The following is a 22,459-nucleotide window of genomic DNA, read 5'->3' on the forward strand; positions in this document are numbered from 1 at the left end:
AAGATAAAGAGACAATTGAAAAGAAATGGCAGTACATGTCAATGGTATACATAACTACTAAGATAAAGAGACAATTGAAAAGAAATGGCAGTACATGCCAATGGTATACATAACTACTAAGGTAAAGAGACAATTGAAAAGAAATGGCAGTACATGTCAATGAGATAATTCAGGTTCCTTTTTAGCTCAAAGATCGAATTATAGGAGAGATGAGGCTGCTTCATCAAAGTCAAATACAATGGAAAGCAAAGTCGAACCACTTAAAGCGTTGAGGAAGGATTCAACCGCTGAATAGAAAGGTAAAACCAAAACTCAAACTAATCATAACCATGATATTAAATGTTTTAGGTATTTGGATAATGGATATATAACTTTAGAATATCAAAACAAAATGATTATGATTATAAAAGAACGTGGAGAGATTGAATCCAAAAATGACACATTAGAAGAGGATGAGATGCCACCACTTAAGGATGGTAATGATATTAAGTATCCAATTAATGAAGAGGCTTTAGTGATTAAGAGATCACTTAATATTCAGATTAAAAATGATAATGTGGAGCAATAAAGAGAGAGCATCTTTCATAATATATGACATATAAGTAACAATGTGTAATGCCCTGTGTGTTTGATTTCATTTCTTCATATTTCAGCAATCGTGTACATAACAATTCAAGTAATCTTTTTTATAAGAATAATCCTAATACAATTATACACAATTTATTCTTACACATTTAATCGTGTTCATCACTCCTTAAAATGATATTGTATTTAACGTATTCATTCAAAAATACATGAATCCCTTCAACCTAGAAAGTAAGTTCAGGGACTCTCTATAAGGGACTAGGGTCTTCTAGGAAAAAAAAAACTTGTAACACATAATTAGCATAGATCTTACATCTTTTATATCCATAAATGTCATCTCCATAACCCCTACTAACTTAAGTAAAGATAACCACAACATAATAATTCATACATAATCATATCCATTACCAAAATACTTAAATCAACTCTAGAAATGACAGAACCTTAAATATTATGTTATAAACTTTTTCTACCATAACTTCCATTCATCGATTATGACTTTTCTTCTTTACACTTTACCTTTACCATAAAATCATACAATTATCATTAAACTTTATTAATACCGTCCTAACATGAAAAACTGGATAATTTAATAACACTTCATTTAGATTCTTAACCTTTGAAATAATTTACCTAAAAACATATGTAGAATCATTGGAAACAAAATAAACATTTGAACAGTCTTGATTATTAATATTTAACACTTATACAACAACATTCATTTTTGTTAATCTTTAGTGACTACGTCCAGCTTATTTCAATTTCCAATTTAAAACATTTTCCATCAACATCTAATGAATTCTCATTTCAATTTCATTATATTGTTTCCATACCATATTTCCTTACAAGAAGTCATATCCATTTTATACCTCACATTACCTCGTGAACATATTTAACTTATACAATATATTTTAATCTTGAGTCTTGAAAAAGATTGTGTAAAGTTTTCTAATCTTAATCTAAAAAAAAATTAGTGTAATTGGTAAGTTCTCTTTTGGTGAGAAAACTGTTGATTAATAGTGAATACTTTAATGGAAGTTCAAGGGGTGAAGTAGGGAGTCGAACCACTGTAAAAATCAGCAAGTCTCTTTCTCTCATTACCTATCTCATTGTATTTGTGCATTGATTAATTGTGTATTGTTGTTGTTAAAAATCAAGGTGGTAATTTTGTTGAAGTTTGTGAAGTTAAATTCAGCCCTAATTCACCATCTCTTAGGCTATTTTAGTCTTTTAAAATATGAATAAGTGAGTTAAATGGTGTCTTTGGCAATACCCTCTTGATTCACTTTTCTATCATACAACAAACCATTATCTTACCGGCGAGGTCACTCTCGAAACGACAACATATGATTAAAAAAACTATCGTATTATTTTTGTTATTTTTATTTGTAAATATTTTTAATAACTCAAAGCTACGACATATATCTCCTGTTGTTGTGAGTGAACTCAAGTTAGATCAACATGACTCCATATATGGTCAATAAATACGAGTGACGCCTTGCTTTAAATATATTTAAAAGAATAAGGTCAATATTCAAATTCAAACTTTGTCACTAAAAATAACATAAAAACAAAAAATAACCTAAAAATGAAGTGTTAAGAGTTTGAAAAAAATATTAGTATTTAAATTAAATATGATTATAAAAATTAAATTATCTTCTTTACTAAAACAATTGAAAGCAACTTCATTATTATTTTATTTTTTTTGAATTTTTGAATTTCATCCAGAATTTTTTTTTCTTGTTTTATTTTTTTTCATATGAACAATGAAACTACCTCTTTAATTTTTTATTTTTTTATATTTTATCCTTAAACCTTTTATTTCCAATTTAATTTTTTTGTAATTTTATTACCAAAGACAAAGTTGTAAATTATGGTAAAAAGAAAAAAAATACAATTTTTCTCTATCGTTTTTTAAAGCCAAATTATGCTTAGGTTGTCCATGGACTTAAGTATTTTTTTAATTATTTTAATGTATTAATATTAAAAATAAATTTTAAAAAATAAAAAAGTTATTTTAATAAATTTCAAAACACTATATTCCGTCCATCTCTGTGCGCTCAAGCTTTTCCCGATTTGACAAGGTGATGTGGGTCCCAAATGATAGCAATCCGTATAATAACCTGCCACGTGGAGGAATAGATCATTGATTTATTATCGTTGACAACTCATTGACCGAGTTTTAAATGGCCAGCAAGTAAATCCGACGGCCCAAAAACGCTAACCCTACTCCTCTGATAAAAATCCCAAAACCCACAAAATCTTCGATTGAAGGGGGCGCCAAAACCCCCCTCATTTTATATATATAAAAAATCATACTCAAACAAACTCTCTCTCTCATAAGTAATATTATCTCTTCTATTATTATTATTATTATTAATCTCTATAAATCAAACGATTTCTCTGTAAAGTTCGATTAGGGTTTTTTTTAATTTTAATTTTAATTTTGTGTTGAGAAATGGAGCTTCAAAATTCAGTGAAGGAAGCTCTAAACGCACTGTACCATCATCCAGACGATGCGTTTCGTATGGAAGCCGATCGATGGCTACAAAACTTTCAGCGCACAATCGATGCCTGGCAGGTACTCTATGTTCTTTCATTTTTCCTTTCTTTTTTTTGTCAGATTCAATTTTTATTAATGGATTTATTAGCTAGGATAGTGAAGTAGTTTCCAAATTCATAGAGCTAGATTTGTTTTTAATATTTTTTAGCTCCATTATTACAATTTATCGTCTTTTGAGTGTTGAGTTCGTTTGGAATTTGAGTTTTGTATATGCTTTAATTGTTTCGTGCACATTGTAAGTAGCTGATTGTAACATTAGGGTTTTGTTTGGTGTTGGAGCGTTATTTTATCATCGAGAAGACTTGGATTTAGGGAAATTAGAATTAGAATTTTTAATTTTTGGGTGTTATTGATAATTGATTGCTTAATTTTTTTTCAATGTCCAACATGATGAAGTTAAGAGTTATCTACTTATTACTATCTAGAAGGAATATTTTATTTCTGCATCAGAGCTGAAAATCGGATAGGAATGTTTCTAACATGGAAGGGGGGATTAGTGGATGTGTACTATGACACATGGCGTCAGCTATGGAATTTAGTTTTTGCACACGAACTTGGTTTGGGGTAGAGCTTGTTGACATAAGTTTTTGTTGAGCATGGACAAAATCATCTTGGTCTGGTCATTTTTTCCATCTTATTTCAAAACTTGTATATTTTTGCTTATGCAAATTTCTGCAATGAGGATAAGAGATTAGGGCTTTGTTTTGAGGTTCTGGCGTATTGGTTGGCTTGACTTGATTAGGTACTGTGTGCTGTTTAGTTCAGTTTTCTTGGAGGAAGTCGGAATATATCAAAGATGAGTTCTATAAAAATAGAAAAGGTCGCTTTACATGAACACTATTTTTATAGATGCTTGAATATTATAATAGCAAGTTCACTCTTGGCTTAACCAGTGTTTTAATAAACACTGCAATAGTCTCTATCCTAATTTATTTTCAATACTTACCAACTGTCCAGTTTCCTCTCTCTACTTTGGTTGGAAAGCTTTCTGTACTTGCATTATAATTTATTTATTTATTTATTATTATTATTATATTTTTTTTTGCATTTAGGTCGCTGATAATTTGCTTCACGATGCCACTAGCAATCTGGAAACCTTAATATTCTGTTCTCAAACCCTAAGAAGCAAGGTAACTTCGATATTCATTTAATCCACAAAGTTTAAGTGCATGCTTGTTAATATTAGCATATTTTGATTGCTCCTTTAACATCAGGTGGTTCCTTCCTTTCTGCTTTTTAGTTTTTCCCCTTTTAATTCTTGGATGATCAATGATTTTATCCATTTTGTATTCAATCTTAGGTACAACGAGATTTTGAAGAACTGCCCTCTGAAGCCTTTCGACCATTGCGTACTTCCTTAAATGTGAGTGGGCTTTCGTATATACTTGTAATCATTGTTGAAGTTTGGTTTTAATTTCTTATGAATTATTACTGCACTCTTGTATAAATTTAGATCTCTTCTATCTAATAGACAAGCCTTTGAAACTAATTATGATAGTTTCTCTACAGTAGGAATGTAGTCATTCATTTTTGAATATTGCCGTGCTCTGATATTGATTACTGTAATGCTTTTTAAAGATAATTTTAACTCTAGCTGTGCAAGTGGTGTGGATTGCCAGTCAGATTTGCTTTAAAGGTAGTATTCTTATTTGTTTAAACCACCTTTATGGACTCCCAGCATGCTTCTTTTTTTTGCCTCTTCGTGCATTTAGCACTTATCAAGAAGTGAGTGAAGATGACTTGAGACGACCATCAGTGCCCACAATCTTAACTAAATTATAATTAGTTTAATGAGAGCCAAATTAATAGATAGATTTGTCACCTCTATCTATCATTTATCTTGAAAGTTGCATTTTTCCAAGGGGAAACTTGGTTTCGTTCACATGCACAGGAAGACATTGAGTTCAATTTGTTTGCTAGAGAAGCAATTGGATATCACTGTGTAGTTTTGTGGTTTGTAATTCAGATTTTTGACTCCTGTAATAGGTATTTTAGTTTTTAAGTTTTATGCTTCATGTGAAATGATTCTCGATGTTTTGTGCCTGATGCGTGTGCTTGCCAACATAGTTTTAACTGTTTGCTTATACTGTCTATGGAATTTAATCGCAGACCTTGTTAAAAAAATTTCATAGAGGCCCCCCTAAAGTCAGGACTCAGGTATTACTAAGAAAGTTCTACATAAGCCCTTGTAATGTTACATTTTGATGCCAAGATGATATGGATGTCATTTGGTTGGCTTGTAGATTAGCATTGCTGTGGCTGCCTTGGCTGTACAAGTTCCTCCTGAGGATTGGGGGGATGGTGGTATTGTAAATTGGCTCAAGGATGAGATGACTTCACATCCAGAATATATTCCAGGATTTCTGGAGCTGCTTACAGTTTTACCAGAGGTACACCAGTTACTTTTTTGCATTTTCTGATTTACTTTATTTTCTTATCCGTGCTTTAGGGATGCATAGTAAGCTTAGTTGCATAGGCTTTGGATTTTACCCCGAAATAACCTTATCAACAATGTGACACAACATGAGAGAGGGAAGCAAACTACCTACAATTAACTCTTTGCCAAAGAGAGAGAGAGAGAGATGTGATTCTGGAGTGCTTGATCAATGGCATTCTCTCCTACCCGTAACAATTTGGGTCAAGCTCAAGAATAGAGACAAGAAAGGATATATGTCTGTCTTCATTTCCCTTACCTCCTATTGAACTTAAAAAAATATCAAGAGAAAAAAAAAGGTAGATTTGCTAGGTAAGACTTTGCAGTCTACACGCCTCCAGGACTCTCCCTCTGGTCATAACTAGTAAGGTCCATATTCTTTTTAAAAGACCCATGTTTTTAACTTATAAACCCCACATGTTTTCAAGTTAAAGGTCATATTCTAAAATTAACACCTATCTACACTTAAAAATAGTTACTCATTCACTTAAGGAAGACTTTGAAAATAGTTAGTATTTGATTTAGTAACAGCAACAAGGAAATGAGGAGGGTGAAGAAGCTTAAATTATTACTCCTGAAATATTTTTAATATAAATATTACATCTGAAGGATGTTTATTCCTAAAGTACTTACATGTATCTTTGTCCAAAACTTGGGGCACTTTTAAGCAGAGTATCTCTATTCTAAAATTTGAAATTAATTGTCTGTTACCTATGCCCTCACCCATGCCTGGCACACTTACTTGAGTCTGAGCAACATAGTAAGAAAAACTATGGATATGTTGTCCGCACAAACCTTAATTGCAGTTATCAGTTCCAAGTGAAATGTGATTGGCTGAAAATCACTATTCACAAAAGGGTTAATAGTCTAAGGTCCGCATAGAGGCAATTCAAGGGAGTGGCGTTTTATCAGTTTTTTTTTTGCAAAATGCTTTCATGCATTCGTTATCAAAGAACAGGTAAAAATACTGTTCTTATCATAAAAAACTAATTTTCAACTTTCTCTAGTTTACAGTTGAACAAATAAAACAAGCCTTTCACCAGGGACACCCCCCATCACCCAAAAGAAAGATGAATTCTTGTTTGGATATCTCAACCATAAGCAATTTACTAATGATTTTAATAAGTTTTAAGCAGTAATGTTTTCTTTTTCTTTTTTGTGAGTTATAGCCTGATCTAAAGAAAGTACTGCTTTCTTATCAGAAAGATCTGAAGGATAGAAATGTCTGGCTAGGTATGATTTTAGAAGCATAGCTTGTTTCTTTTTGGAGGGATACTTTTTTGCTTTATAGCTCAATTTCTCTTTGTTGTTTGGTGAACCTTTAGGCTCTTTCCTGTCGTGATTGTGAGAAGGATGCTGTATCACTATTACAAAATATTAAAATGTGTCAGTCACCCACATCTTTTGTGAATGGTTATAATCACCTTGTTTGTGGGAAAATGGGTCTTGCTATATTCATTACATTGCTGATGCCTCTTCTTTCCTGTTTTTGTTTTCATTCTTTTCAGGAAGTATTCAACTACAAGATAGCTGCTCGTCCAGAAAGACGCCGCCAATTTGAGAAAGAGCTCACTTCTCAAATAGAAGTCGCTCTTAATATTTTGACAGCTTGCTTGAAAATAAGTGAGCTAAAGGAGCAGGTGAAAACTGTCTTATGCTGTATTCTTCCATTTCTACTGCTTTTAAGCATAACAAATTTATTATGCAAACTCGCCATTAATAGATACTGTTTTGAAATGGTCATTTCTCAATTATGGTTCCACTTAAGGGCGTAATTTGTTGATAGGCATGCTTGCAAATTCTTTTGGGATGTATCAAGTATTGTTAATCAAAACAAGGCCCATCTTTTATCAGCTTTCATTTTTTTGGGTTTCTGGTGATGAATCAAGTTTCTGCTAATATGCATGTGCAAAAGTATTTAATGAGTTTCATGCCGTAGTTTGCCTATAGATGCACTAGTCGGGAAGAGTGATTAAATTAATGTACTGAGAGAGGAGGGGGAGAGGTAAACTAAAAAAGATTCCTTATCCTCAATAGGTGCCGCTTTCACATTCCCATAATGTACTTGTCTTTGAACCTAATCCCATTCCTGTGTTTACATGCATCCATCTTAAAATCCTCATCTCAGTTATGTTCATTTTATGTATATTTTGTGTTTCTTAACCATCCAGTGCTGATTACCACAGCAAATAGCCTGTCTACTTGTAATTTATATTCCTTCAGTCCATAATTAGTGTCCTCTATGCTTCACTGAACATGTTCTAATTTATTTTTTAAATTAATATATATATATATATATATTTATTTATTTATTTATTCTCATTCAAATAGTAGATTTTTTAATGTTCTAGAAGTTGAGGACGAGGTATACTCCTTTCTAACTTTCAGATTATAATTAAATTAAAACGTGGTTTGTAACACACAGAGGACACTTAATTTGGTACTGAGGGAGTAAACTTACCCTTCAGCTTAGTAGGGATTTTTTGATAGCATTGCACCTGTTGTGCTTTTCTATTTAAACCACCATGCATCGGTGCAAATAAGATGTCTCATTTTTTTAAATTTAAATTACTTTAGTTTATTTCTGATTTTTTCTTGAAGATTGGATATACAATGGGTGAGATATAAATGGTTTCTTGTCCATGATTGATCTTGTTGGAATAAGAATATGATTATTAATATGGGGAACATTATTGCAATAGTTTTGCATCCCATGGAATAAAAAACATCAACTTTTTGAAATCCATTTTCATGTATTTCACCATGCAGAACCTCATTTCTGATGAGATGGTTGCATTATCTCTAAGCCTTGTCAATGTGATTTTCCATTATTCATTCGGTAAAATCTTTGAGGTCATTCCATATAGTTATTCTTTTTGTGTCGGGCCACATTATTTTTTTGTTCCTTGTAGAAGCTGCCTGACAAGCTTCTAAGAGCAGACCTAAAAGAGCAGAATAAAGGCTTTTCTCCCATTTCATTTTTTCATTAGCATGTTTCTTATCTAGCTTTTGTTTTTAGTATATTAGTGGTATATAAAATATCTGCTCTGAATGGTGTCTTAATTGGGGCCATTTTTTCCTTTCTTCAGGTTCTTGAGGCATTTGCTTCTTGGCTTCGACTAAGGCATGGGTACGTGTTTCCTTATATTTATGTTTTTTTTCTGGGGCATGCATATGTTTGGTTAAGTAATGCTGTTATTGATTTTGAATCAGTACAAATTGTATTGTGAAATCTGATTAGTAGTCTAAAATGGTGCTTGGTAAGAGAATGATTTTAGAAATTCTAGCAAGAGATCTAGTAGTCAAATTATTTGAAATTTGTATAATGTCATATTGTTCACCTGAAAAGGCATACCTATTGTTTTATTGTGAGAAAAGATCAGAACATTCCCATCTGGATGTCCAAGAAAATTTTATGCATGATATGCCATGTTGCTTTTATGTGAGGTCATAATCTGCAAGTAGCCAGCAAATTAACTGCATGTTTGGACTGAGGGAAGTGAGAGTGGATAAAAGAGAAATGAAAGAGAGAGAGGAATCCTATTTTCTTTGTTTCAGAGAGGAGTTGAAATGGGGTGAAAATTTTAGCCCAGGGCCACATAAATCGATTTCTGTTAAATGAGAAGAAAGTGGAGTTTATGCAGCTTGAATTTTTTGTTATGTACGTAGCTTCAAAAAAATTGTAGAGTTATGTTATCACATACTGAGTTATCTTTCGTTCATTTGTTATCAATAGATTTTAAGTTTCTGATTTGGTCTCCCTCCATTTTCAATCCAATCCAAACAAGGGGTAGGAAATTATGATATCTCTTGAACTTTCAGTCCCTTTTGTTTCTTCTTACTTTCATTCTTCCCGTAACTTTTTTTCCTTAAACAAACTGCCAACGTTCCTTTTATTCCAATGTTGTTTATTTGATGATGCTGATTTATCACTAAGTTTGTGTTTGTTGACACCATCTTGCTGTCAGTATAGTATTACCAACTTGTTCTGTAATTTGGCCCTCTGCGAGCACTAAAATTTTTATGGTTATTTTAACTTCTGTTGGGTTCAGGATCCCTGGTTCCTTGCTTGCCTGTCATCCATTGGTGCATACAGCTCTATCAAGTTTGAATTCTGAGATACTTTCAGAGGCAGCTGTAAATGGTATTGCAGTTGAAACCAGCTATATTGTTCAAAATTATTTTGGTAGTTTGTGTAATTTCATATTGATGACGTTTCATCAATTTTTTTTTTAATTTCTGTAAAGTTCTTAAAATTTTTGGAACATAATTGATGTTATCCTGCTCTTGAGCCATAATAAGGGCATGACTGTATTTACCCTGTTGCATCTGTGCTTCCTATATTTTATTTGTTCTGTATCTGCAACACCTACGTATTAAATCTGTATCTCTTTATCTATCCAACCCACTTGTCCCCCCCTCTTAAAGCTGGATGATTTACATATTTAATTACTTTTTTTAATTCTTTTCCCAGAATTTCAGGAAGATGCTGTTATTATTTAATGAAATCTTTTGCATGTCAATCATACATCTTTTCTTCATCTTCACAAATGTGGTTGGCAGCCAGAACAGTTGTAATCTGTAGAGGACTAGAGGATATGTAGGTGTGTTTGGAGTCCTGGACTCAGTCTTCTACTTTCCCTGATTTGTGCAGTCATATCAGAATTAATACATTACACAACAGCTGGAAACTCTGGTGGTATTCCTGTACAGATGCCTTTAATTCAAGTGATTGTGCCTCAAGTCATGAGTCTAAAGGAGCAACTCAGAGATCCTTCAAAGGTATTGCATTCATAAAGTTTCTTGTGGCTGTTGCGGTTATTTATCTCAATGAGTGATGATATTGTATCATAATAGATGTGCTAAACAAGTAACTTAAAAACAATGTTCTCCTATTAAAGTGGTGTGTGGTTCATTTGAATTCACTCGTTCTTTCCTTGCTGGGGTGGGTAGGCCTTGAGTTGTAGCATCGCACTCTACAGAGGGTTCAAAACTCAAAGTTGGTGCCTATTTACTTGTGATTTTTATTGAAATGCTTTTGAATACATTTCTCAAAATTAATAATCTTGGGATATTGATGGTTTGTTGGTTATTGAGTAGTTATTCATATTCCCTTATGCAGTTTTTAAAGAAAAACATGTTATTCAAATGCATTCAATTTCATAAAAATAAATGAATTTATCAAACAAATTTGGATTTTTGAGAAATGGTGGATGTGTTGTTCAAGAAGTGTACTATGGGAGGGGATCAGAGATAATTGTTAATATACAGTTAAGCAAGAGAAATGATATAAAGTAAGGAAATTTTCAGGTAATACATGAACCGAAATGCATGTGTGCGTGCATGTTTGTTTGTTTATATACATACTTTATTTTTATAATTATGCTTTTAATGTGTTTTACCAAAATGATTAATTTTTTACTATAAGTTGGTGGGGATTACCACAGATCTGAATGAGTCATGTTCTATTCAAATGATGCATTATAAGATTAAGATAATTAGCAACTGTTTTTCCCCAACACGCATAACATTTTGTTTGGAATAATATGAAGATGATGATCAAAATGATCTATATTTGCTAATTGATAAATGGCTTACATCCAATGGATGGGAATTCTAGGTGAGTTGGTGTGAATCAATCATTTGCTGACATGGTTCTAAGTTTTTGCCTTTGGAGGAAGTTGGCTCCTGAAAATTTCATATTACAAGGAGCTGCATACTTGTGCCAGCAATTCTGGGATAATATTCATACTTGCATTTTATTTGGTGGAGATGCTCCACCACCCATTGCACCATGAAGATGTTCTAGGCTTGAATTTTTATGTCCTTTCATTAGTGGATTTTTACTTGGAGACTTGGAGTTACTATTTCAACATATTTGCACACATGGTCTTGGTGAGAACAATGTAGCAAATTGTTTATTGTTATTTAAACATGGTTTTTCTTTTAGGATGAAGAAGATGTGAAGGCCATTGCTAGATTATTTGCAGACATGGGTGATTCATATGTCGAGCTGATTGCAACTGGTATAAACTTTTCCTATCAATAGTAGCCTATTCAAGGTTTTTGTTTGTTTGTTTATTGTAAGGTGTAACTATTTTTGCTTCTTTCTGTCCACTTTTTTTCGAATCATTACAGAGTGCTTTTGGTTGACTAACGAAGCCTGTTTTGTATGTGATCTTTCTCTTTTTCTGTTGATTAGCATTTTTGGAAATTTCCCTCTCGTTTGCAGGTTCTAATGAGTCAATGATGATAGTAAATGCATTGTTAGAAGTTGCTTCACACCCAGAATATGACATTGCTTCAATGACATTTAATTTCTGGCACAGTCTTCAACATTTCTTGACTAAGAGGTGAATCCTTGTGGAGTTCTATTGCATTAGCTGCATCCCTTTGTAAAGGAAGTTTGAATATGATGATTCTATTCTACCAGGGATTCCTATACTTCATTTGGTAATGAAGCATCCATTGAAGCTGAGAGTAGGAGGAGGCTGCAAGTTTTTCGGTCACCCTATGAGTCCCTTGTGTCCCTGGTGAGTTTTCTGGTTTAGATTTTCAGAGCCTCAATATTAGTGCTATCAATTGTGAAATAACTTGAAGTAGTGGTGCATGTTTGCATACTATAAGAAGTTTCTATCCCTAAAATATACATGAAGTGGAAACAATTTTTGGGTACCAGTGTGTGATTTTGTACCCTAAGAAGATTCTATCTCCAAAAAATGCTTTCCTACTTTGGATGGTACTGCTGATTTATGCTCTCCTCCTTTGTCATTATTTCTCTTATTTGAATCGATTTGGTGGGATTGTTAACAGCATGCAACGGAATGTATTTCTAGTGTAGTTGTGTCTAATGAAGAGAAGCTCATTCATGATTGATGTTTGACCAAAGCATGCTCATAGAAATTTATTGTATGGACTATGCAGTGTTGGAGCTGTACTGCTCATACTTTAGCTATCAATGTAGCATGTGACATGGTAGTTATGTTGATAGCAGTATTTAGCCTCGCTCACCCATCGTATACTATGAATACACTGCCAATTCTGTATAAATCAATAGTCACAATTTGATATAGCATATAGGTTTTGCTTTCTTAAAAATGGAGGCTGCATTAACATAATAATGAAAATACATTCGTTTTGTTATTCATTCCAAGTCCTTTTGAGAACTTAGAGTTGCCACATTAACAAACTTAAAGAGGTCTTTTTCTTTGTTTATTGCTTATTTGCTTCCAACCGCAGCATTTGCAATCTTCATGATACCTTGGTCCATATGAATTTCCTTTTGGCTGTCAAGTTTGGTTTTGTCTGTCAATAAATTTTTACTTATGAATAGTGGAAAATTTATTGCTCTGCTTTTGTTCTCTCAAGTTTTCATGGCTAGTTGAAGGGAATGAAAATTCTTTTATGGTTTTCTTAAGTAAAAGCATGCATATGAATAAATAATCATTTTCCTTGTTGTATGTTGTTTCATAAAAAATCTTAAAGAGCTATGGCTTATCATCACAGGTTAGCTCTCGAGTTCAATATCCTCCAGATTATCAAACCCTGTCAGTTGAAGATCTCAAGGAATTCAAACAGACTAGATATGGTAATGATTGGCTGTTTGATATTGGATATTGTTTTGCTTTTCCTGTCATAAGCATTCTGGAGAATACTTTAGTGTTGTTTTTGATATTTCAAAACTCATCAAGCATACAAAAGGCATGGAAAGGTAATTTAATGTTGATTGTATTTCACTGCAACAACAGCATTTCCCAAAGACATTACTTAAGACGTTTTAAACTGGAAACCAGTGTCTTGTACCTTTTAGGTTACTAAGACATAAAACTGTAAATATCTTATCATTCCTTTTGCTTTCTGACCAGGTTATGCTGTCAGATGTTTGATAGTTTAGTCTTAGATGACTAAAAAGATCGGTAATAAATGATTATTTTGGAAGAAGTGTGAAAACACTGGTTAACTTCGTAGTATGTTGGTACTCTTGAGGAATTAGATTTTTGTTTTTGGAATTTTTTTAAAGGAAAATAGATTGATGAGGCGACTGGTTTATATAATTAGTTTGAGTTCAGAAACTCTGGTAATAATAGAAATCAGACTAAAACAGATTGATGAGGTGACTGGTTTATATAGTTGATTCCAATGAGTTTGGTAGAGGGACTTGCATGAGTTCTTTGATAGAAATTATGAGTTTTCCAGAAATGTTTTCTTCAAAACAGGAAACTTCTGAAAATGCCTTTGCTAACTGAAAATAAAAATTGTTTCCTTGGAAATACATGCTTTTTAATTCTCCAGTTTTCTAGAAAACTGGAAAACACCAAATTAGTTGTACTCCAAATTCTCCACTATATAAATAAGGGCCTTGTTTGGTTCATATAATGGTTCATGGTCATTCCTTTTATTATTTTCAATTAAATCAAACAAGGCCCTTGATTTCTATTTTGGAAAATTCATATATAATAAACATGTTTCCTTAATTTTCCATGGAAAAAACTTTTTAGAATGAATAAGAAAACTAGAGCTTGAAACAAAAAGGCTATTTTTGGAAAGTAAACACAACCTTAACCTCTAAACTTTTCTGTATCAGATTCTCTGATTTTCCATATATATATATATATTTCATTTGTGATTCTGTCAAATTTATCTGTTGAGAGCTTTGGATCTATGGCTTGTACTGGCATGCTGTGCATCATGAAAATAATAGGTGATAAAAGCAGCATAAATTCTGAATGATGGTAATATAAAAGTTAGTTGAATCATAGTTCTTGCTTGGGTAGGGGGGCATATTTTGTTGGCAGAGTTTCTGCAGGATATACCTTTGTGGACTGGCACAAACAATGCAGTCAAGGGAAAAGTAGTTTAGGAAAATGTGGAGGTCCCTGTATGTACATGATGTGGAAATTGCATACAAATATTATTGTGAGTAATTGACTGGTACACTGGCTCATGTATCTCTTTCCTTTCTGACAGTCATTTGTCTGGTTGTTGGTGTTTTTATCTATAATCATTAAATTGTCTTTTAACTTTTGATCAGTCACTTTCCCCTTATTTGATCAAACAAACTCTTCTTGGCACAATCCAATGGTTGCTTTTAGTTTCAGGCAACAATTTGAATCAAAATATTGTTAAAAAAATTTTGTTTGCTCATTGGCATGTCCATCACTCAATTGGATAATTTTTTCCCCCTGTTGCTATAGTTTTCGAATTTGTTCATTGATTGCACTATTGTTAGTATCTTTCAATTGCTGATTTGTTATCTGCCTCTTTTTTTTTTCAATTTGCCTGTTTTATATTTTACATTTATGAGCCCGGATACCCTTCTACAACACTAACAAAATCTGTGACCATGCTAGCTGTCGCGGATGTGTTAATTGACGCAGCATCAGTTTTAGGCGGTGATGCAACCTTGAGAATTCTTTACGTAAAACTTGCTGAGGTATGTATTGTATTTTAAACCATAATAATTCTTATATTTTTGTAAAAAGATGTTTGAGAACTGGAAACTAAGGTTTAAGTCTTCATTGTAACTAACAGGGTGTGCAACATTGCAATTGCAAGCTATATCCTTTCTTGAGGCTTTAGTGGCATCCAGGAATTGTATATAAATTATTTTATGAACTAATTTTCAAATAAGCCCGGCCTCTTATTGTTACTAGCTTTTGAGTCGTAATTTGGTAGTTCAGCAATTGGTTCAATCTTCTTCAAAAGTATCCAAGTAGCTTTGACCTGGAAAGGTAATTGATGTGAGAGATAACTATAATGACATTTTTTATATTATTTCATCCAGTCCTTGCAACCAAGTGCTATATTTTTCTCTTGCAAGGCAAAGGATTGGGATTTAATCTACCTGAGGAAAGTCATTTGGGTTGGATGAGGGCTACCCTCCATTTTGTAGTCCAAGTTAGCCATTCAATATGGAAATAACATTAACAGAAATACTTGTGCAAAACCATTTGGTGATAATTTCTTCCAACATCGTTTCTTCAATAACCATGCCTCATTTTGTTTTGTGTAATTAAACTTTGGACCCTCATTTATAGAGATCTTGTTGCTTCCTGTTTTCTCCTCAGACTGCCTTTCATGCTGCAATGCTGTGTCATAACTGTCTTGTTTCCTAAGAAGGGAACATGCCTGATATGGATTAATTTTTTTAGGGGTTATATGAGAACTTTTTTGCATGCCACCCTCAAGAGTATTTCTATTATCCTTTTTAATTATGTTTGTTTGTATGAATTATGTGAAATCTTTTAAACTTTGGAAGGCCCGAACCTGCCTGGGGAATGACCACAATCAATGGCATCCAGCAGAAGCAGCTTTGTTTTGCATCAGGGCCATATCAAATTATGTTTCGACAGTTGAAGCTGAAGTAATGCCCAAGGTAAAACATTTCTGAAGTTCTTTTTTTTTTTCTTGGTTTCTTTCTTTACGCTCAGTTATTATGTTGAGGGCTTCTATTTTACAGGTGTGGTTTTGTTGCTGTTGCTCTGTTATGTTGGGAAACCATTTAGTTCCTTAAACATCTACTATTTCATTATAGGACTGCAGTTGCATGGCTTGTCCCATGGTCCTTAATTTTAGCATGTCTTGAATTTTGTGATCAGTGCATCTATTGTTTGTGTTGTGAATTTGAAAACTGAAAAAGGAAACCAGCATTTGCTTTTGCATGTGGTTGACAGATAATGTATATATAATCATAATACGGACAAAACCTATTACTCCTGTAGTTTATATCCATATTTTCAATTCAGTAGTTTATGGATTGAAAATGGTTTACTTGTTTTCAGATTGTTTTAGTTCAGAACTCTCAGAAACATAAAAGATTTTGTTGGTTGATTCGCTTTAAACAGATTATGTCTTTGCTTCTGGAACTTCCTCATGAGCCCCAACTGCTCCAGACAGGTAAACAACTCTCATGGTGGGTGGATGCTATTTTATATATTTTATTCTTGCCACCAAGGGGTTGTGGATGTTAGTGTGGAGTTGAGATGGTGAACCGTCTCTGTCCAAGCTACAGATTCACTTGTTTTGACTTCCAAACTTCCAGTGCATTGGCCTCACCAAGCAAGTTGTTTCTGGATGTGAAATCTGAAGTTATTAACTTAAGGAAAAAATTTCAGTGTGCTTAACCATTGGAGCATATTCGAAATGGCTTGATGCTGCATTGGATGGATTTCCTCAACTGTCTTCAGTCATAAAAATTCTCCTCAGTGGCATGGGTAAATCAGAAGATTCTGCAGCAGCTGCGGCAGTGGCATTCAGACACATCTGTGATGGTACACTCTCTTTAGTCGTGTAATTTTTTTCCACCACTGTATGTTATTTGGCTTTAGGAGCATTTGAATTTAGAGAAGTCTCTATAAGTTGGCAACATTTAGTTATCAAGTTTCCTGTGCATATAACAACAATTATTACTTAACGAAGCTTTCTGTTTTATGTCTTCATCCTAAATGGGTTTTAGTTGTAATTGTAAAGAATATTAATGGCATTGCAATCGAAACCCTCCATACTTGATGAACAAATGCCAATTGTTTGCATTGAAGTTTGTTAACCTCATTAGTGAAAGATGGTGATGAAGGAATATGGATTTTGATTCTGCATATTTAAAGGGTTCTATCTTGTTTTGAGGGTCTTATAAAGGGGTTTTGGGTCCTATATTTAATTATTTTGGGTTCTTCATAATTTTCTGCTTTAGGGGTTTTTTGAGAAGTTAAATTAACCAATATTTGAAAGGAATCAGAAAACCATTCCAGGAGGATTTCTTTGTTGTAATTGCTTATTTTTCACTGTTAATAGCACATTCTTTTTCTATCCTTAAAAAGAAAAAAAAAGAAGAGGAGATGGGGTTTCATCTGGTATATGATAGGTAAATTCCACTTTCAAGAAAACTTAATGAAAGTGGTTGATTATGGTTGAATATGGTAAATGCAGATTGTTTGAGGGCATCCTGGACTCTGCCCTTGGTTTTGCATCCTGTGTGTCCTGGATTCTACCCTTGGATTTTATCCACTCTATTTACTCAGCATCAGGGAATGCATTAAAAGTAACCAATTTCAAACTTAAAGGAGTTGATCCAATCCATTTTTTATCTGGCTATCACTTGCGAATGATTGTCTCTTATTTTTAAACTAGATATTTTTGTGTCAAGCCTGTGATTTGAGAGAATCTATTTATGCTTCAAGAGCTGTTTTCTAAGAGCATCAGAGTTATGATTTGAATAGGAAGATGAATGATTGCAAATGCTAAACAATCATGTTCAGCTTTTTTAGCTTATCAACAGCTAAAATGCTAAATGAAGTTGAGAAAACCACTAAGATGAAGAAGATAAAAGTTCTGGTATATGCGTTATCTCCTTCAAAATCATGAATGATTGTTTTTCTTCCCTGTGAGTTTTCAGTTTTAGTTCTATTAGTGGTTTTGCACTCCTTAGAAGACACGCACATACACAACTTCTCTCTACTCTATTGTCATTGTTACTGCATTATGTGATTTAGTGTTGTATTCTGAAAACCTTCACTCAAACATGGATCAAATGTTGACTGTAGATTGCCGGAGAAAGCTTTGTGGATATTTTGACGAACTCTTTTCCATATACAACAGTGCTGTGATTGGGGAAGGTAGTTTGAAAGTTTCTGCTGGGGACTCTTTGCATGTGGTCGAAGCCTTCAGGTATATTGGTTACTTGAGAATCAGTATCTGATGAAATTCTGCTCGGAGCACTTGATTTAGATGTTTATGCATTGTTTTACAGCATGGTCATTACAGAACTTCCTGCTGATCAGGCTAAGCTGGCTTTGGAGAAATTATGCTTGCCAGTTGTCACTCCTCTACAGGTTAGGTTGGTTTGTTTCTGATGGATTTTTTTTTCAGAATTGCTCTTGTTTCATAATACTAAGCAAGTTTATAATGTGAACAACCAGGAAATTATTAGTCAAGGCCCAGATGTATTGGAGAAGAAACTTGCTCGTGAATTAACAGTTCATATTGATCGACTTGCATACATCTTTAGGTTTGATTGACATTCTCAGTTTATTTTTTAATTTACCAGATTGATATTCTTAAGTTTCAAATAAAAAAAATTTCAGGTATGTAAATCACCCTGAAGCTGTGGCAGATGCAATTCAAAGACTTTGGCCAATTTTGAAAGCAATCTTTGACATGTAAGTACATGCCGGGTGCTATAAGAAAAGCAGTAATCATGTTTAGATATTCCTTGGTTTTCTGTTCTCTATTGATCTGTGTTTTCTGTAGTCGTGCTTGGGATATGCGGACAATGGAGTCTCTTTGCCGAGCTTGTAAATATGCTGTGAGTTTCCTTAGCTGTATTCACTTCTTTTACTCATGAACTTCAGAAAACTAGATATGAGAGAGGTGGTCTTTAGTTGGTCAGTATTAATGATTTTACTGTCAAAATAATCCTTGTCAAGAGTGTTCAAAGGATTTTTTTTTTCCAAGCCATCTCAACAACAGCTTCACTCAGTGCATTAATTTTCAACTGACACCTTTCTATTTCGTACTTCATCGGTAGAGTTTAAGAATGAAGATGCTGTATTTTGTTGGTGATCTTGTTTGGTAAAAAATCATCACTACTCTGATATTAATGAGCTTGGGTTTTCTTTAGGTGAGAACATCTGGAAGGCTCATGGGAATCACAATTGGAGCAATGCTAGAAGAGATTCAAGGCCTGTACCAACAGCACCACCAGCCATGCTTCCTTTATCTCTCCAGTGAAGTTATAAAGGCATGTCTTTCTTCCTAATATGCACACTTTTTTCATGTTTAATTCTAAAGTCAGCTGTCATCTTGGGATGCAGATATTTGGCTCTGACCCATCTTGTGCGTACTACCTGAAAAATTTGATTGAAGCCCTCTTCAAGTGCACAACATGTCTTCTCACCAATATAAAGGTTCCACATTGATGCATTACCTTTTGTTGGTGGTTGGATTTGCTAATAGCACATAGCGCTTGTGGCATTCAGTTATTTTTGCATTTATTTTGCAGGATTTTACTGCCAGACCAGACATAGCAGATGATTGTTTTCTGTTGGCATCGAGGTGCATCCGCTATTGCCCTCAAGTATTTATTCCATCTGCGGTATTCCCATCATTAGTGGATTGCTCAATGATTGGTGTCACAGTACAACACAGGTATAACTCTCTGTATTTGTGTGAGAACACCTGGCCATTGAAAATAACATTTCATCCTAGCACATGTATAAATGCATGAGATGTTGATTGGGTTGATTATCAATTGATTCACTGTATGAAAATAAATGATTTCATGACATATAAGGTAGCGTGAATATGGGTAAGATATAGAACTAATATGTTGATGCATGAATCATTGAAAATCAGGACATGTTAGAGCATTGATATGCTAATAAATGAACAGGTTCGTACTATAAATTTGTGTAAATTCTATTACCTTTTGATACACAAGTGCCAAAGGGGTTCGTAAGATGCATGAAATCTTTTAAATGCTTGACAACACAGCTGCATGTTGAATACAAACTGATCTGCGTTTCATCTTTTGCATTAATAAGTGATAAGAGTTATTTATTCTATATGTGTGTCCAAAATCATGTATATGATGTATTCATGTTTTTCCTTCTCGCACCTCAGTCTATTATTTGGGTATCATACTGTCATTTTATTATTCCTTATTCTGCAAATTCTTGTCCATTTGTATTGGGCAATCACCAAATACTGAATCCAGGTTCAATGCAGGTTTTTTTTTTTGTGGGGGGGGGGGGGGGTTGGGGCTTTTGAAATAAACATGCTTCCTCACTAGTTTGTAGTTGTTGAAACACCTTGCTTCCAAAATGAATTGTGGTTTTTCCCATCACTCACCATATTTTTCAATATTTGCAGAGAGGCCTCCAATTCCATATTAACTTTCCTGTCAGATATCTTTGATCTTGCAAAGTCTAGCATGGGAGAACAATATTTAACTATCAGAGACAGCGTCATTATTCCCCGGGGCTCCAGTATAACCAGAATTTTGGTTGCCTCCTTAACCGGAGCACTCCCAAGTTCTCGATTAGAAACGGTAGCGCTCATATTCTCTACCAGAACTCTTTTTGGCCTCAATTGGAGTAAATTACCGTTGGGCATTAATTAAGAAATTGAAGGAAGCTTCTTTTTTCCCCAGGTAACATACGCTTTGCTAGCACTAACCCGTGCATATGGAGCAAGTGCATTGGAGTGGGCTAGGGAGAGTGTTTCTTTAATTCCATCAACCGTGGTCACAGAAGTGGAACAAACAAAGATCTTTCAAGCACTGACTGACGCAGCATCTGGGGTTGATATCAAAACCCTGATGGGTGCGGTTGAGGAGCTTTCTGATGTTTGTCGGCGGAATAGAACAGTCCAGGAGATTGTTCAAGGAGCTTTAAGGCCACTTGAGTTGAATTTGGTGACTGTATCATAGGGGAAGAGTAACACGAAGGCACCATTTTGGCCAGGCTTCATTTGTCGGTCACTTGAATTGCTTGAACATGTAATAGCCTTCCTTTTTTTAATATATTCATTCATCATTGTGAATCATTGACCGTTCTCCAATTTTTTCAGGAGAATCGTTAGCACCTCATAGTGACTGGGAGACAATGGGTGAATCTTTGTTTCTTTATTCGTGCGATTTGAGATCTTGAGTGGTTTGGACCGCGTCGGTTTCATTTTTGGGGTCAAAAGTTTTGGTATAAAAATGCAATCTTAGTGTGTAATGGTTGGTTGGTGGGAAAAGAAAATTGTCTCCCTTTCTGTGTTTGGTACTCTTTCAATCTTTGGGTTTTTGTAAAGATGTAATTCTTGCAGTGTGATAAGCGTATTGTTCTTTCCTTTTAATTTATTGCTCTATAACAAATTGCAATGCTGTGACCAGAGTCAGTTAATGTCTTTACTGGTTCTTAGAGCTAGAGAGAAGTCAAATGTTCTTTAATAATTTCATTTATTTATTTATTTTTTTAAATGGAGGCAAAAATAACCTGCACAAAAACTCTTTTCCTTCTCCTATTATAATTTTTCTAGGGCATGAGATCCATGATTTTTTATAATATTAAAAGAAGGCTCATTTGAACAAAACGATTCATAAAATACATATTCATGCATGTATTGTTAATTTTTATTTACCTGATATATAATTGAAATTAAAAAATAATAAAATTACATCAACATTCAGCAGATTGTTAAATTGAACCTTAATTATTTTCTACCAAACATCCTTAACACTTCTTACACTCTTAACAATCAATCTTTAAATCTATTTTCTTAGCATTTTCCCTTCAAATCTTAATTTAACTCCCACTGATTCATTCATGTTGTACTTCTATTCTCTTAGTATAAAATTTGTCAACTCACCTTCTAATTTGCAAAAATTTCCGTCGATACTCGTAACCATTAAACAATTTTTGAGCCTTTTTTCCTTTAGGTTATTAATTATTTTTTATATGATTTTATACATGCATGTGGATGTGAGAAAAAAACAGATAAAAGTTGCAAAAAAAAAAAGAGTGAAATATAACATGAAGATGTTAAATTTTTGTTAATTATTAAGTAATAAAAAAATTAAAACTTTTTAAAAACACTCAGAATTTTAAACTATAGAGGTACAAGGAAAACTTCAATGAAAACTTACAAAGAAATTAAAATTAAAAAATAATTTTAAGAAATTAAATAGAATGGTGTTTCATTATGCATCCACATTCATCACATATATAAAATATTATTCATTATAATATTTTTAAAGTTTATATTTAAGTTATGAAACTTTATCTTTTTTACATTTTACTCACAATTAAAAAAGCCCTTAAAAGAAAGAAAGCTTTAACCATTACAAAAAAAACATGGATACTAGTGTTTTTGGGTTAAGCTTGAGGATAAAAGTT

The 22,459-nt window shown here is 33.5% G+C and overlaps 1 protein-coding gene across 2 annotated transcripts; it reads left to right on the forward strand.

The window, feature by feature from the left end:
• Positions 1-2,802: 2,802 nt before the first annotated feature.
• Positions 2,803-21,419, forward strand: LOC7483462 (transportin MOS14). 2 transcript variants are annotated; one of them, XR_002977087.2, is made up of 28 exons: positions 2,803-3,166; positions 4,201-4,278; positions 4,449-4,511; positions 5,258-5,305; positions 5,392-5,538; positions 7,091-7,222; positions 8,672-8,712; positions 9,635-9,726; positions 10,237-10,364; positions 11,533-11,608; positions 11,815-11,935; positions 12,016-12,115; positions 13,089-13,170; positions 14,933-15,015; positions 15,841-15,957; positions 16,427-16,478; positions 16,697-16,852; positions 18,122-18,245; positions 18,328-18,409; positions 18,497-18,585; positions 18,662-18,736; positions 18,828-18,882; positions 19,198-19,317; positions 19,391-19,483; positions 19,579-19,724; positions 20,448-20,625; positions 20,728-21,075; positions 21,147-21,419. XR_002977087.2 is itself a non-coding variant. In XM_024582512.2 (27 exons), the coding sequence occupies exons 1-27, from the start codon at positions 3,044-3,046 to the stop codon at positions 21,004-21,006; spliced, it is 2,880 nt and encodes a 959-aa protein (XP_024438280.1). In that variant the 5' UTR covers positions 2,803-3,043; the 3' UTR covers positions 21,007-21,419. The 2 variants fall into 2 exon arrangements, 1 of the variants encoding a protein (XP_024438280.1); XM_024582512.2 differs by having other exon boundaries at positions 20,728-21,419.
• Positions 21,420-22,459: the final 1,040 nt, after the last annotated feature.

This window comes from Populus trichocarpa, chromosome 12, assembly GCF_000002775.5.
Source record: "Populus trichocarpa isolate Nisqually-1 chromosome 12, P.trichocarpa_v4.1, whole genome shotgun sequence".
In the NCBI taxonomy this organism is placed as follows: Eukaryota; Viridiplantae; Streptophyta; class Magnoliopsida; order Malpighiales; family Salicaceae; genus Populus; species Populus trichocarpa.